Source organism: Hevea brasiliensis, chromosome 1, assembly GCF_030052815.1.
Source record: "Hevea brasiliensis isolate MT/VB/25A 57/8 chromosome 1, ASM3005281v1, whole genome shotgun sequence".
Classification (NCBI taxonomy): Eukaryota; Viridiplantae; Streptophyta; class Magnoliopsida; order Malpighiales; family Euphorbiaceae; genus Hevea; species Hevea brasiliensis.
Window position 1 is genome coordinate 102,613,485 of NC_079493.1, and position 18,510 is coordinate 102,631,994.

The following is an 18,510-nucleotide window of genomic DNA, read 5'->3' on the forward strand; positions in this document are numbered from 1 at the left end:
GAGAAATCATATTAAAAAAAAAAAAATCAATCTTTGATATGCTCAAATGTATTTGTAGATGAAATCACCTTATTCACTCTATGGTAATCGTTATCTCTGATGATGAGGGATGGAAGGAGAATGGATAATCACCGTCTCTTATCCAAGGTTTCACAGTAGATGCATAAATTAATCTCAATAACAAGAGATTAATCTCAAGAGATGTAGAGAACAAGTGCAAAATTTCATTAAAATGGAAAGTATAATTTGTGGACAAAAAAAATCAAGCTAGAAGTTTTCATATTCAATCTCCACTATCTGAAGAACCAAATGTTAGGAACTTACGAATCAAATATGAGCCTAATCTAATAGTGAATGAACTCTCAAAGGCCAAGAATGTGTAGCTGGTAAAAAAAATTACAAAATTTTTCACTCTCCCTCTATTCCCTATACCTTCTTTTTCTCTCTCACTCTCTTAATTGAAAATCTACATTCTCTTCATTCAAGACTCATTAAGACTCCCACTCTTATTTATTTTCCCACTTGACTTTTTTACTTCTTTTATTTATTAACTACAACATTTATTTAATTTTTTTTATTTTTAATTTTTAATGCACATTTTTTTATAAATTTTTAAAGTATTTTTAACAATGTGATATAGTATTTAATTAAAATTTAATTATTTTATTTTTAATTTACTTTTTTATGTGTAATTTTTAATGTAATTTTAACTGTTATTTAATTAAAATTTCAATTCTTCTTTTTATTTTTTATTTTTGATTAAGCATCTTTTTATTTATTACATACTCATAAAGTACCATATAAACTTTAAGATTAAAATATATACTCACATTTTACTATATAAACATTATTTATCGATCATTATATTTTAAATGGGATATATTATATACTTATATACTCACAAATCAAGCCTTCTTAATCTTAGTAATATGTCATTAGGTGTTAGATATATACTCATAGATTATTACATATGCATTATTTATCTTATATGCAATATATCTATCATTAGGTTTTAAATACTATATCATATATACTTATTACATATTCATAAAGTAAACCTTATAAATATTAGCAATGTGTAAGTTGGTGTTAAATATATACTCATAGATTATTATATAAGTATTATTTATCTTATATGTGTCAGTTTGTTTTAAATACTATATAGTATATATTTATAGATACTCACAATATAAATCTTATTAATCCTAGAGATGTGCTATTAGGTGTTAAATATATACTCATAGATTACTATATATACTCATTATTTTTTAATCGGATATGTTATATGCTTTTAAAATACTACATAAGACTTAATTACATACTTATAAAGTGCTATGTAGGCCTTAATTATCTTACTAATGTGTTATTCGGTTTCTACCACATAATAATCGGTCACCCTCAAAAAAAAGGGAAGACATATTATATATTTATAAAATACTATATAAGACTTAATTCCTTTTATCAACATGTCATTGTAGTTTAAATCGACTATAATATATACTCACAAATACTATATAAACCTTAATTATCTTATCAATGTATTATTATTTTTTAAAATCATTTATGTTATATACTTTAAATACTATATAATACTTAATTCCACACTCATAAAAGTACCATGTAAGCCTTAATTATCTTATTAATATGTTACTAGGCTCAATACATAATATATTATATACTTATAAAATACTATATAAGACTTAATTCCTTTTATTAATATTTCATTATAGTTTAAATCAACTATATATATACTTATAAGCACTATATAAGCCTTAATTATCTTACTGATTTATCATTATTTGTTAAATCAAATTTATTATATACTTTTAAAATACTACATAATACTAAGTTACACACTCATAAAATATTATGTAAACCTCAATTATCTTATCAACGTGTCATTATAGTTTAAATAGGCTATACTATATAGTGATAGTACTATATAAGTATTAATTATCTTATTAATGTATCACTATATTTTAAATCATATAAATTATAAATGTTTAAAATACTATTTAAGACTTAATTACATGCAAATAAAATAATATATAAGCCTCAATTATCTTATCAATGTGTCATTATAATTTAAATAGGCTATACTATATACTCATAAGTATTATATAAGCATTAATTATCTTATCAATGTATCATTATTTTTTAAATTCTATAAATTATATATGCTTCAAATACTATTTAAGACTTAATTGCATACTCATAAGTAACTTAATTATCATATCAATGTGTCATTAAGTTTCTTACTTAATATATTATATACTTATAAAATATTATATAAGATTTATATAGAATATATTATATACTCATAAATGTGTGTGTGTGTAACACACACACACACACACACACACACACACAGAGAGAGAGAGAGAGAGAGAGAGAGAGAGAGAGAGAGAGAGAGAGAGAGAGAGAGAGAGAGAGAGAGAGAGAGCCTTAAATTTCAGTTTAATGTTAAAATTATTGCAATTATATCATTTTAATGTATAAATTAGTCAATATTATACTTAAATTTTTATATATAATTGCACTTTGAAAATATGTTATTCTCTTGGCTACTCTAGCATATTAAAGTTTCCATTAATAAAGGATGGAGAAAGTAGCTTTTGGATATATAAACAGAAAATAGATAAATATTTTTGTTCAAGGTGTATATATGCAGAAAAAAAAAATGTGTAGAATAAGGTTAATCTTCAACTTTTTATTTACCACAATTCATTTAAGAGATATTGAAAATGAAAACATAATAATGATGTTTTTGGCTCCAAAAACCAAAAATAATAAAAGAAAATGGAGGAAAAGTGCGAAAGGAGGAAATATAGTGTAATGAAGGGAAAAACCTTTCACTTTGTCTTCAAAACTAATTAAGGGTATTGAGTGTATTTCATATTGTTAGGAACCCTTTGATCCATATTAATTCTGGATCAACTTAATCCAAGAACCATTTTTTATTAAATAATAGAATTATTTTCTTTTGAGATATATATATATATATATATATATATATATATATATATATATATATATATATATATATATATATATATAAACTAATAAATATTAAATAAAAACTAATAAATATTAAATAAAAATTATAAATTAATAAATAATTTTTTAATAAATTTAATAAAATAATCAGTCATAGACATTAAAATAATTAATTTTAAATTTTAAATTATAAATTAATGATAAATAGATATAAATTAATTATAAAAAATGTGAGAGAGAATGCAAAAGAATGGACAGAGAAGGGCGAAAGGAAGGGAAAAATAATAATTTTACTATATATCTACATATTTATTTCTTGAATTCATAATAGACCATGTCTAGATAAATTTTTCCGTATTATTTAGTACATAGAATAAGGAATGATGTAAAGCACAAGCTCAAACAATCATTGCTTCCTTTTTCTAGTAGAGGCAATACACAACCTACTCAGTATCGATGGTAAAGCACAATCACATTTTGGACAACAAAGCACAATCACATTTTGCACAATAAAGCACAATCCTTTTCCACATTCCATTAAATTTGGTGGAAAAACCTGCCTCAATCCGTATCTGTAAATGAGGAATAGAACAAAACCAATACCAATGGAACTATGCTCAGTGAGGTTTTGGATATTGAGGTTGACGCATGAACATATTAGCATAATATTAATGCAATGATACATTATTCAATGTACACTCATAGAGGTTTTGGATATCGAGATTGATATGAACGTATATATTATTAGCATTTAACTGTTTGAAAACAATGTTTTTAAACTAAAAACTCATCTTTTAAACTTTAAACACCAAAACAAGAATTATGTTAAAAAATTGAAAAAGGGACTTCACCATTAAGTCTAAAATGTCGAAATACCTTAAGATAGACTAAATATGAAAATTCGATCCAGATTGGGTTTTTCATATGTGACCTTTTGATTGGTCTATTTATCTATAAGTTTCAGTGCCAAATGTGCCACACAATTTACATCTTTGCCATTTGATGCACGTGTGCTTAAGATGTGTCTCATTGGTGTATCATTAAAGCCAATGCCTACGATAATGTTTTAGATGTCAAGCACACACTTAAGATAGTTGGGATTAACTATTGTTTTGTGGGGAATTTAGCTTGATAGCTGTGGTGGCTTTTCCCCTGATCTCCTTCCTCTAGCCACAAAATGGTTACGGCTAGTCGCTTATTTGAATGCAAGTTTGCTCATAGATGATTAGTCAAACGGTCAAAAAATAAAGTGGAATTTCTCTCTCTCTCTCTCTCTCTCTCTCTCTCTCTCTCTCTCTCTTGATGGTGTGATCATTTTTCAAGCTAGGAGAGTTATTTATATATAAGCTTAAAATGCTTCTGGGAATGTCGAAAGGTAAAAAATAGTAACCCAGGAGGTCAAACAGTAATATAATTAAAAGAAAATGGTTCAAAATTACGGTAGTACTAGTGCATTAACCTGTCAATATTGACCATACTGCCCTACGTGCATCAACTATTCTATTGACTTAATGACTTGTCATTTGGCGTTGATCAAAAGAAAGAATTGTTCACTATGCACAAAACGCAGTCATTTTTAAAATGACGTGTTGTTTGGCATACACTGGTCAAAGTCAATAATTTCTAATTTCTTTTATTTTTACACTAAATTAAAAAAATTTGTTAAGTATTTTTGGATACTCGAACAATTATGAAAATAGCGTAAAAAAATTATTAAAAATTCTAAATTATATTTGTATGAGATTGGAAAATTTTTAAATTATTATATTTTTCTTATAAAAAAAAGTAGAAAAATTAAAATATTAATTAATGGAATTAAATATGAAAATTAATTAATTAATTTTAAAAATATAATAATTATTTTATTAATTTTTAGATATTAAATAATAATGTATTTTATACATATTATTTTTGGGTAAAAGTTGCTTTTGCTTAACACTCTGTTTGGAAAGGGGGAAAGGGGAGAGGAAAGAAAATAAGCAGGAGAAAATAATTTTGATTAACACTCTGTGATCACAATTACTAGCAATGTGTAACTAGTATGTATGATCTCTTAACATTAATAAGTAAATATATATTGCTAAGATATTTATTGTTATTATATATACATGTGTGGAATACAATTTACATTCCATGTTTAATATCTTCTATTCAGCAAAAATATGTTATGTAATTTTCTTGCAGATAAAAAATGCCAAGGAGGAAAAAGATTCCAAACCAAGAAAGTTCAATGTATGGAAGAGACCATGTAGTATGGACAAATGAAATGGACAATGTGTTGATAAATGCTATGTTGGAAGAAGATCATAAAAGGAATCGACCTGAAGGAATATGGAATACTAGAGCTTTTGACAATATGCTACAAGTGTTAAGGGCAGCATTTGGCCTTGTAATTCAAAAATCAAACATTAAGAATCAAATGAAGACCTTGAAGAGAACCTTTGCTGAGTGTAAGGATTTATTTCATGGTCTTAGTGGCTTTGCTTGGAATCCTGTAACAAAATTGTTTGAAGCAACTTTTGATGTTTGGGAGCAATTAATTCAGGTAAAGGTTATAATATTTATAAGAATATATTGAGTTAAAGTTTAGTAGTGTAATTTATATGCTTTTGCATTAATTTAGATTTGTTTAAGTAATTATTTACTTAATAAATTGGTATTTTTTTTTTAATTTAGGAAAAACCGGAAGCATGCAAGTGGATGCATACACCAATTAATAATTATGACAAGCTATATGAGCTTTATGGTAACCAAAGAGCTACAGGTGAATATGCAGAAAGTGCAAGAGAAAAGGTTAGACGCTGGCAACGGGAGGGAAGTTCATCTCAAATTGATTTGAATGACACATTTGAAAATGTCATAATGTCTGACAGTGAGTTCAATTGGGCTAATGAGGTCACTGATAACAATATGAATAGTCCTGAACCTTCACTTCATTCTCAGGCCACTTCTTCTAGAGGTTCTAAACGCAAAGTTTCAATGATGGAAATGTTAGCAAAGCAATATGAAATGTTAAATAGTGGAATTGAAGGGGTGTCAGAAGTCTTGGAAAGAGGAAATGCTATTGCAGAAAAGTCTCTTGCAATTCTTAAAAGTGGTCGACCCCATTATTATAAAGATGAAGAGTTATTTACAGAGTTAGAATTAATAGAGGTCCATCCGGATTTCGTGATGACAGCTTATTGTTACCTTTCAAAAAATCCATCAGCAACAAGGTCATTTTTTGGTGTTTCACTTGCAAGGCGTTTGGAATGGTTGATGAGAGTTGTGAATGACAAGTGATCTAAAGATGAAGGCTAATTGACTGCATGTTGTTTGACTAATGATATTTAGTGTTATGTGAACTTATTTTGTATGTAATATTAGGCATAAATGATAGTATTTTAATTTATATGTATAAATTTTAATGGTTTGTAGGACATACCATCAATATTGGAATTAGATTTTGCTTGAAACAATAGCAGCAATAGGCAATGTCAATTATGGCCATAGGAATGCTAAGCATCCCAGTATTGTAAGAAAATTAATTATATTATGTGATCTATAAAATTTATTATATTATTTTTTATTTAGGAAAGAAATATTATTATATTATTTGTGTTAATCTTATCTCCGTCTATATTACATGTAAAAGTAGAAAGGATGAGGAAATTATTATTATTATTTAAATAGTTTAATTGTATTATTATTTATGAATTTACTAGTATATAGTAAAAATATAATTTATAAAAAAGAATAAAATGGTAATTTATATTATTTTCTTTGCACTCAATTTCTTTCCAAATAAGAAAAAATAAATTTATTTTTCTTTCATTTTTTTTTATTTTTCATTTATCCAAACATGAGAAAGAAAAATAAAAAAGAAAAAATAATTTTATTTTTCCACTCTTATTTTCCTTCCTCCCCTTCAAAAAATCCAAACATACTCTAAAAGTAGAAAACTAATAATTAAAGGGGTGAAGAAACTGGGTCGAGAAAATTAAAAAAAGAAGGCAAGCTGTATCAAATAGATATATGGGGTTCTGTTGATGGTGGCCAATTGAACTGTACCCATTATAGAAGAAGTTTTTGGAGCAAAAAAAATGGCCCTTGAGAACCGTGTAAACCAATAGTGACAGCCTGGGTCAGGCCAGCCTGTCCAGTCATAATTATTTGGATACCACTGGCCAACTTGAAGATCTGCACAAGCATTTATTGCATTAAGAATAGCCCGTGCTAATACATTTAATTATTAATAATTTTAATATATAAATAATATTAATTTATATATATTTTTTAATTTTAATATATGAAAAATTAAATAATTTTTAAATTTTTATTAATTTTTAATGTTTTAAACTTTTTAATAAAGGTTTTATAATATAAATATATTAATATAATAAAAATACTGAATAAAAATATAAAATTATTTGGTGATTATTTTATCATTTTAAATATCAAAATTTTATTATACCTTCTTAATATATTAAAAAAATATAATATATTTAAATATTATTTTATTTATTAATATTAATATAATTCTTAAAAGCATATTAATATATCAAAAATATAAATAAAATTATATACATGTATTGTATAAAATTATAAATATATATAATAAATACATATTAATGCATTATTACTTACCTTATAATAATGATTAGTTATTATAGTACGAAAAGAGTAATAATTTGTAACTTAAATAACTTAATTATCATTTAAAATAATTAAATAACTAATTAATAAAAAATAAAAAAAATTTAATAACATTAAATAAATTATATTTTATAAATAAATTTCATATATATATATATATATAAACATTAAATAAAAATATTATTGTTTTATTTTTCATTAAAAAGTAATATGATAATTTGTAAATAATAAATTTAATTACAAAAACTTTGAATTTTATAAAGAATTGAGAAATTAATAATTTAATTATAATTTAAAATAATTAAATAACTAATTAATGAAAAATAAAGAAAACTTAATAAAATTAAATAAATTATATATATATATACATATATAAACATTAAATAAAAATATTATTTTTATTTTACATTAAAAAGTAATATAATAATTTATATATAAAAAATTTAATTACATAATTTTTTTATTATTAAATCATAAATATTAAAATAATAATAATAATAATAATAATAATAATAATAATAATAATAATAGAAAGAGAAATGAAAAAATAAATAATAATTAGATTTCATTTGATTCAAGAAAAATATTTTTTGAAAAACATTTTTAATTTTCTAGTGTTTAAGGCCATTTAAAAAAATTGATCAGTGAAAAATATTTTCTTGATGGAAGAAAATAATTTTTATTTAAAAAAAAGTAATTTTTTATTTTTTAAAATTTAAAAATTTTATTAAAATATAAATATATTTATATATATATATAAAATAAATAAATATTATTAATTTAATATTCTAATTAAATAATAAAAAATTTTTTTATAAAAATATTTTTTTATATAAATTATTTTTTATGAAATAAATAAAATTTTAATATAAAAAAGAATTATTTATAGATAATGATCCATAACAAATTTTTTTGAGAAAAGAGACGTGACGTTTTCTTGATAATACATTACCAACTATTGGCTAAATCGAATCACGAGGAAAATGAGAGATGAAGAAGGAGAAGAAGAACAGGCACATGCAGAATTTTAGATGGATGTATTAGGATTTGTTAATAATATTCCATTAAACTACTCCATATATTCAGCTTGGGTAGTTTATTTATTTATTTTTTTTAGCTGCTAGTTTATTGTTAAATTCGGAGATAATGTTTGATATATTATATATTAATTTATTTTTAATAGAAATTTATATAAATAATTGGACTGTTTACACATAATATTAAATAATTCAATTTTACAACTCATTCATTTATATTATGCTTTTTATTAATTATATTTTCAATGTGATTATTTTTATTTAATTTATTTTCACTTGATAATTAATTAATATTATCTCAATGTGAACGTAATTATTCATTCTCGCAAGCAATTTGAAACCCACGACCTAATCCAAATTATAATACTATGTTAAATTTAGAAAGATTAATAGACATATTATATATGTGTATATTAAAAATACTCAATCATTGCATTATGTAGTATTTGATTCTTTTTTAATTTAAAATTTATTTAAAATCCAGAAAAGATTCCATTTAACGTAGTGGGATTGTTTATATTTAATTTTGTTTTATCTAAAACACTTTCGATTTACAATATTTTCATAAATAACTATATTTCTATTTAGTAGTAAATAATAATACCAAAGGAACTTTATCGTGAATGATATTAAAAAAATATTTATCTTAACTTATAAACTGATCAAATTAGCTTATAAGTAATAAAGTATATTAATCTGTTATTTATAATAATATTTAGACTTATAAATTAAGCTTATAAGTTAAAAAAAATAAGTTGAAAAAATACAATTTTTATTTTAGTGCTTATAAGTTTTGTATTTATAAGTTAGCTAGTTTGACCAAGTATTTTATTTTAATATTTTTATTTAATTTTTAAAATTTTATTATAAATTTTATTTAATATCATTTTTAGCTATGCTAATAATAAATGTGTTTATAAGATATTTTTTTACCAAACATATTAATTATTTATCAGTCACTTATAAACACTTTAACTAAATAGGTAACTGTTTAAAATTTTAAATGTCTATAAGCTCAATTTAGCTTATAATGTTTAGGTGCTTATAAGCTAATTTTCATAAATTAAGGTAAACGCCCTCTAAATTAATTGCTATTTTTATTGGATGCTTGATATAACAAATGTGAGTTACTACTAAATAATCTTGTTTTACAATATTTTCAAGATATTAAGCAAATAAACAAAATAAAATTCTAAGACGAAAAACCCCATAAATAGATATTAAATATACATAGAAATGTAAATTAATGTAGCATAGGATTTTAACAACTACTAAAATTATATAATTTTATATGTATTTTCTAAAATTTACTTAAGAGATGTTAAAAAGAGTGAGTTCTAGAAAATTAAGTACACTCTGGCATATAACTTGATGTGAAGAGGAACATATATTTAAGAAACTGTGGTAGACAATATAATAATTTCAAATCTCAAGACTAATATATAAAATTTCATTAAATTAAACATTAAAATAATAAAATAATAATTTTAACATATAAGTAATGGATTACTTTGGCATAAAATGAAAATTTAAATTAATTTAATCAAATAAAATTTTTAAAATTTGTATTATAATCAAAGAATAGTAAAAAAATTAAAAAATTTAATACTTTACGGAAACTTATAATTGAATATAATGAAAAAATAATAAAATAAATATTAATTAAAATTATATTTTTATACATTTAATAATGAAAGGACAGTATTTTAATAAATAAAATTAAAATTAAAATTTATAATAAGTAGAATTATAATAAATATTGTGATTCATGTCTTAATATTGTTATAATTTAGGTTTATATATATATATATATATAACTCTTTAATCTTGATTCTTGAAGACACTGGCTTTGGAGGATGAAAATGAAGTTATACCAAACGGTCATAAGTAGCTGGTGAAGTGCATAATCATTAAATTTATTATATTACTTTATTTTACTAGTGATAATCTTGTTTTCATGTGAGTACTAATTTAATCTTTTTAAATAATCAATTTTAACTTTATAATTATGATTTAAATAATAATGAAATTTTAGTTCAAACGAAAATTTCACAGGCAGCTAGTAGAAGGCAAATTATCATTAAATTTATTAAATTAATAATCTCGTTTTTCATACGAGTAATAATTTAATCTTTAAATAATTAATTTTAACTTTATAACTATAATTTAAATAATAAAGATATTTTAATTCAAATAAATTTTAATATCAATGTATTATATCGAGATTAAATTTAAATAATAAAATTGTACAACATGTAATGAAATATCATTTCATTATTAAATTAGAATTTTTTTTTTTTTGAGAACTTAGATTTTGTCTTACTATACTATGTATGGGATTGTTTATTATATATATGGAAGCATTCAGTGAGAGTGAGAAACACAAAGGAGATTCAAAAAAATGACAGGAAGAGAAGAAGAAGAAGAAGATGAAGAGGCACAAGCAGAAGTGGACATGTGGAAATACATATTTGGGTTTGCCAATGTTGCAGCAGTCAAGTGTGCTATTGAGCTTGGAGTAGCTGATGCCATTCAAAATCATCATAGCCCTATCACCCTGTATGAGCTATCAAACAAGCTTGGATGTGCTCCATCCCCTCTTCATCGGATCATGAGGTTCTTGGTTCATAACAATATTTTCAAACAGAAACCCATTGTGGATGGCACTATTGGCTATGTGCAAACACCTCTTTCTCGCCGTTTGCTCGGCCGGGGAGAGAACAGCATGGAATCTCTGTTTTTGCTAGAAAGCAGCCCGGTGATGCTTAAGCCATGGCATTTTCTAAACGATCGTGTCCGACTGGACGGAAATACTGCAGCGTTTGAGGCGGCTCACGGCAACGACATATGGAAATATGCAGCTGTAAATCCTGATTATAGCAAGCTAATTGACGATGCAATGGCTTGTCATGCTAGGATGGATGTACCTAGAATGATTGAAAGGTGTCCAGAGGTGTTTGATGGGATAAAAACTCTGGTAGATGTTGGTGGTGGTAATGGGACTACTCTGAGCATGTTGGTTAAAGCTTGTCCTTGGATTCTGGGAATTAATTTTGATCTTCCTCATGTACTCTCCACTGCACCAGAATATGATGGCATTAGGCATGTTGGCGGTGACATGTTCCAAAGTGTTCCAAAAGCTGATGCCGCTTTTCTCATGGTCAGTATATTTATATATGTTATATAAATTATTGCATAAATTCAATCTAGCATGAATTCAAAATAGAATATGTATGTATAGTGAGATTTATATATAAGAAATAAGTGAGATCCACCTATCTGTGTTCAGATTCATGATTAGACACAAGTACTCGTTAAATGAAATTGTTGCTTTGGATGAACTTTGATCTAAGGGTTTTGAGATATGAGTTTGAATCTCAATAAGAGCAAGGAAAAAAACAAGAAGCTTATAATGCTAAACTTTAATCTTATTTACTTGTGCGAATTGCAGTGGGTTCTGCACAATTGGAACGATGATGAATGCATACAGATCCTAAAGAAATGTAAAGAAGCAATTCCAAAGGATAATGGGAAGGTGATAATGGTTGAAGTTGTGGTGGGTGAAGCAAAAGACGACAAGCTTGAGTTCGTTAGGCTTACGCTGGACATGGTGATGATGGCTCATACTGACTCGGGTAAAGAGAGGACCTCTAAGGAATGGGAATATATACTTGGGAAGGCTGGTTTTAGCCGCCACACTATAAGACCCATCGGAGAAGTGCATTCTGTTATTGAGGCCTTTCCTTGATCATCACCTCCAAGTTTGTGTTCCAATGCTTACAGTCATTATGCCTGTGGTTGGCTTGCTTTAATATACTTCTATTCCGAACGAAGGTTGCCATGATGTGTTTTCTTTTTCAATTCTAGGAAGATGGTACTATTTGTATTGTTGGCATTGATGTTTTGTGATGTTTTGTGATATTTTCCATTATTTGACTATTTTGTGCTCTTGTAATTATTGAATCTAAATTAAAATTTGCATATCAAATATATGCAACTGAAAATCCAACCTGATTAAACATTTTTGAGTTTGAATAATATATAATTAAGTTTTAAACGGATTTAACTTTTGTAAATAAGATTCGTATTAATTAAGTTCAATTCGGGTCAAATATCTTATATCAAAACCCATTTAAAATTAAAATTTTACAAAAATTTAATTTAATTGATTCTTTTTAGTCAATTTTAATATTTAAAATAATTTTATATAATCAAAATAAGTGATATATATATACATTCCAGGAGGGCAGTGTAATTTTTAAATCCAGAATTTAGAGATTTTAATTTCCTAGAGATTGATGTTAAAGATATTCGATCATTGCATTATGTAGTATTTGATTTTTTTTTATTTAAAATTTTTATATCTGTATATGAGTTGTCACTTGAATGAGAAGAAAAGATTCCATTCAACGTAGTAGGATTGTTCATATTTAATTTTTTTTTTTATCTAAAACACTTTTGATTTACAATACATTCATAAATAATTATACTTCTATTTAGTAGTAAATAATAAGACAATAGGAATTTTATTGCACATAATACTAAAAGAGTGTTTATCTCAACTTATAAATTTATCAAATTAATTTATAAGCAATAAAAATATGTTAATTTATTTATTTATAATAATATTTAAATTTATAAGTTGAGTTTATAAATTAAAAAAAAAGGTCAAAAAACACAATTTTTTATTTTAATACTTATAAGTTATGCGTTTATAAGCTCGTTAGTTTAACCAAGTATTTTATTATATTATCTTTATTTAATTTTTAAAATTTTATCATAAATTTTATTTAATATCATTTTTAGTTATATTAATAATAAATGTACTTATAAGTTATTGTTTTAAAATACATTGAATGTTTATCAGCCACTTATAAATGCTTTAACTAAACAGATAATTATTTAAAATTTTAAATACTTATAAATTGATTTTTACTAAAAGTATTAATTATTTATCAGTCACTTAATTATAATCATTTTAACCAAATAAGTAATTGTTAAAACTTTAAAATGCTTATAAGCTTAAATTAGCTTATAATGCATAGATGCTTATAAGCTGACTTTCATAAATTAAACTAAATGTCATCTAAATTAATTACTATTTTTTTTTATGCTTGACATAACACATGTGAGTTAGTACTAAATAATTTTTTTTTTTTTACAAAATTTTCAAGATATTAAGCAAATAAATAAAATAAAATTCTAAGACGAAAAACCCCATAAATAGATATTAAATATACATAGAAATGTAAATTAATATAGGATAGATTTTAATGACATATAAAATTATATAATTTTATATGTATTTTCTAAAATTTACTTAAGACATGTTAAAAAGAGTGAGTTCTAGAAAAATTTACACTCTGGCATTTAACTTTATGTGAAGAGGATCATGCATTTGAGAAACTGTGGTAGACAATACAATGATTTCAAATCTCAAGACTCATATATAAAATTTTAAATTAAATATTAAAATAATAATTTTAGCATATAAGTAATGGATTAATTTGGCATAAAATAAAAAAAATTTAAATTAATTTAATCAAGTAAAATTTTTAAATGCAGTGTAAGATAGATAATAAACTATTTAAATTATGATAATAAAAAAATTATAATAAAAAATAGTAAAAAATTTAAAAATATAATACTTTACGGAAACTTATAATTGAATGAAAAATAATAAAATAAATATTAAATAAAATTATATTTTTTTATAAATTTAATAATAAAAGAACAATATTTTAATAAATTTAAATGAAATTAACATTTATAGTAAGTAGAATTATAATAAATATTGTGATTTCATAATATGTAATTTAGGTTAAACATAAAAGAAATTAATTTATTTAAAAATATCAAAATATATTGTGATTCTATGCATAATGAATAAATTATAATTACTGATTATAATATGACTGTATAAAACACTTATCATCAGTGGCGAAACTGGGTGTTAGCTTGGGGGCCTTGCCCCTCCAAAGGATTTAAAAATTAAAAATTTACTTATACATTTTTTATATATATTTTAAAAAATTATTGTTGCCCCCTAAAAATTTCTAAAATTAAAAATTTGTCGATAATATTTAATTTATTTTTTTGAAAAAAACTATTGTTTGATCCTTTAATATTTTTATTTTTGTTTCAACCCCTACAATTTTATATAGAATTCATTCATATTTTTTTTATAATATTCAATTTTAATTTCTCAACATTTTATATTGTTATATTAGTCTCTATATTTTTATCAGTCTTTTCAACATTTAGTTTTGATTCAAATAATCTTTTTAGTTCCACCCATGATCAATGATTTCATCATATTTTTTTTTTTTTTAAATTTGAATGGCTATATATATATATTGTAAAAAAAAAAAAAAACACTTCATTTGGAGGATGAAATTGAAGTTATACCAAACGGTCGCAAGTAGCTATAGTGGCATGCATAATCATAATTAAATTTAATATAATGAATTTAATATAAATATACATAGTGGTATGCATATAATTTATGTGGCAAGCTTGAGTTCGTTATGCTTATGCTGGACATGGTGATGATGGCTCATGCTAACTCAGGTAAAGAGAGGACTTCTAAGGAATGGGAATATATACTTGAGGAGGCTGGTTTTAGCCATCACGTTATAAGACCCATTGGAGAAGTGCATTCTGTTATTGAGGCCTTTCCTTGATCACCACCTCCAAGTTTGCATTCCAAAGCTTATAGGCCCTGTTTGACATTGAATTTCAGAGTCTGACCTGCTTCTCTAAATAAAAGCATTATTTTAGATGTTATTAAGAAAAGCAGTTTAGAAAAAGCTGTTTTATTATTTTAATGTTTTTATGACTAAAACTGATCAAATTTAATTTTTAATTATTTTTTAATACTCTCTAACTAGTATATTTAAAAAAGTGATTTTCTCAACAGCAGTTTCAAATAGACCATAGTTGTCATGCCTGTGGTTGGCTTGCTTTAATGTACATCTATTCCGGACGAAGGTTGCTATGATGTGTTTTCTTTTTCAATTCTAGGAAGATGGGTACTATTTGTATTGTTGGTATTGATATTTTGTGATATTTTCCAATATTTGGTTATTTTGTGCTCTCATAATTATTGAATCTAAATTTAAATTTGCATATCAAATATATGTTGTAAGTGAAACTCTAACTGTTACGTTTGTATGGTATATAATTAAGTTTTAAATGGATTGAAGTTTGGTAAATAATATTCGTATCCATCAAGTTCAATTTGGGTTTGGTATCTGTTATCCAAATATATATATATATATATATATATATATATATATATATATATATATATATATATATATATAATTTGTTAAATATAAAATATAAATTATCAATAAAAAAATTTTATGTAGATCATTAATCAAAATATTTAAAGTTGATAGGTTCAAAATCAAGTAATGTAATTTACACGGGTACTTTATTTTTTGGATGACGAGATGTTAATGTTAATTTAAAGAACCAAAAGCTTCCTGATTTAAAAAAAAAAAGAAAAAAGAAAAACTCACTAAATTTGATGGATTTTGTGAGATGGATAATACAAATGACTGCAAATAATTTGAAATTACCGTGTTACGAATTATTTATTTTTTATTTTAATAACATATTTTAATATGTATTTTTATATTTTATATTTTCTTTATCATAGTATAAAATTTTATTAATGATCAAATTTTATACTATGATAAAGAAAATATAAAATATAAAAATACATATTAAAATATGTATAGTATAAAATTTTATTAATAATAAAATTTTTAATTAATTATAATTTTATTTTAATTATTAATAAATAAATAAACAAGTTGATTAATAAATTATTTTTATTATTTTCTAAATTAATTGACATATATTAATAAAATGATAAATAAAGTAAAATAAAAATATATATGCCACATGACAGTATTTGAAATACTATTATTAAAATTTTTAGACTTTAAATATAGAAATGTTTTCAAAAATAAAATTTTAAACTTTATAAATAATTTTTTATTGAATAATTGTTTATATATATATATATATATATATTTGTCTAATAATTCATTTGTTTTCTAGTATGATCGAAAATTTAATTAAAAAATGACTGATTTTTAGAGATATTATTTGAAATTGTAAACTTAAGAGTTTTGCAATTCTTAAAAGATGTAGTAAAAAAATTTAAATAATTATATATATTTTTTTTGTATGAGATAAGATTTTAGCTGAAAACGTTTAAATAAATTAATTTTTTATATAAAAAATTATTAAAATAAAAAAAGAAATAGACTGCTACATAATAAATTTTTAAGCATACTTTTAAGTTAGGTAGCATATTCTTGTAAAGTTATTTTTGAGTATAAATATATATATATATTGCATAGGGAATATTAAGCAAGCAAAAGTATTACCTTGCTTTACTACATCCTTGACATAAAAACTTCAAAATCGAATTTTAATTGAAAGGTACTAAACTCATATTTACACATTTAAATAGAAAGTTGATTTTGTTTTGTCTCTATGGAGTTGTTTTTCCTAATTGATGATTTTTTTTTGTGAATTTTTAGATGAATTATTTTGGCTGTTAGATAGGAGTATCATACAAAGAGCATATCTTTTTGGGTTAATTATTAAAAGAAAAAATTATGAAATTTATTAATTTTTGTAATTAAACTATAAAGTTTTTATAATTACCAATAAAATCATCATAATTGATTGATTTTTCAAATTAACTCAACCATCAAAATATATATAACGAGAGTTCTATGTCAACCGCCATATCATCACCGAAAAAGATTAGAAACCCCAAATTAAAGTTAATTACAAAAAAAAAAAAACAATTTTTGCAATTAAACCCTAAGTTTGGAAAATTACTGATTAAACTCTTATATTTGATTGATGTCTCAAATTGAATTGGCCGTCCACAAATCATTAGTATACTCCAACAAACCATAAATTACAAGCTAAATTATGTTTTACAAATACAATTATCCTATCTCATTCTAATCAACTTATACATTCAAACCAATATTAACAAAGTTTGTTCATTATTACTGCACATATGTATAACAACGTGATACAATCCTAGAAATTAGGCAAAACAAAATAAAATTAAATTCTTACTCCTCAGATACAGTCAACTTATTTTTCAAATAAACTATTTCATCCTTTTTTTTTTATTTGTCAACACTTCAACTCTTCTTTGTAAACCATTAATCAATTTATCATTTTGATATCACTTTTCACTAAGTTATATCCATTTCCAAGTGATTTTGTTATTAATATTCTCCAACTTTATAACTTTCTCCTTAAGAGCATTTCTTTGTGGAAGCAAATTTATCGGTAGTTCCTTTTCTTGGCCATTACAAAGTAGATCAAATCATTGGAAGAAAGAACAGTCATTTTCCTAAATCAATTGCTCATTAATATCAGTTATCAATAAACTTAATTATAAAGTACAACTTCCAACCAAACTAGTCAAAATAAAAACTATTACAATTACCTTCCAAATACCACATACTAATGGTTTATTGATAATAGGGTCAATTTGAGACATCAATAAAATATGAGAGCTTAATTGATAATTATGTAAATTTCAGGGTTTTATTGCAAAATTGACAACATTCATGATTTTTTTTGACAATTAACCCTAATTTGGGATTTCTGATGTGACTTTTCTGGTATAATATGGCAGCTGACATAGAGCTCATGTCAAATATACTAATAATTTATTGACGGTTGAGTCAATTTGAAACATTAATCAAATGTGAGAGTTTGATTGCAAAATTTTTAAAATTTTCTTTTTTTTGGCAATTAACTCTATTTTTTTTTAATAGGAGATAAAAAT

The 18,510-nt window shown here is 23.5% G+C and overlaps 2 protein-coding genes across 2 annotated transcripts; both read left to right on the forward strand.

Moving 5' to 3' along the window:
• Nucleotides 1-5,188: 5,188 nt before the first annotated feature.
• On the forward strand, nt 5,189-6,279 carry LOC131183229 (uncharacterized). The gene is made up of 2 exons (XM_058153593.1): nt 5,189-5,542; nt 5,674-6,279. Exons 1-2 carry the CDS (start codon nt 5,189-5,191, stop codon nt 6,277-6,279), a joined length of 960 nt encoding a protein of 319 aa, XP_058009576.1.
• A 4,761-nt stretch (nt 6,280-11,040) lies between these two features.
• Nucleotides 11,041-12,608, forward strand: LOC110668985 (acetylserotonin O-methyltransferase). Its single transcript, XM_021830413.2, has 2 exons — nt 11,041-11,829; nt 12,121-12,608. The coding sequence occupies exons 1-2, from the start codon at nt 11,071-11,073 to the stop codon at nt 12,415-12,417; spliced, it is 1,056 nt and encodes a 351-aa protein (XP_021686105.2). The 5' UTR covers nt 11,041-11,070; the 3' UTR covers nt 12,418-12,608.
• Nucleotides 12,609-18,510: the final 5,902 nt, after the last annotated feature.

What these genes read in the sequence shown, in the direction of transcription:
- LOC131183229 (XM_058153593.1), top strand. Translation starts at nt 5,189, where the DNA reads ATGCCAAGGAGGAAAAAGATTCCAAACCAAGAAAGTTCAATGTATGGA. An exon ending in TTTGGGAGCAATTAATTCAG is followed by an intron (nt 5,543 to 5,673) that starts GTAAAGGTTATA and finishes TTTTTAATTTAG; the next exon opens with GAAAAACCGGAAGCATGCAA.
- LOC110668985 (XM_021830413.2), top strand. Translation starts at nt 11,071, where the DNA reads ATGACAGGAAGAGAAGAAGAAGAAGAAGATGAAGAGGCACAAGCAGAA. An exon ending in CTGATGCCGCTTTTCTCATG is followed by an intron (nt 11,830 to 12,120) that starts GTCAGTATATTT and finishes TGCGAATTGCAG; the next exon opens with TGGGTTCTGCACAATTGGAA.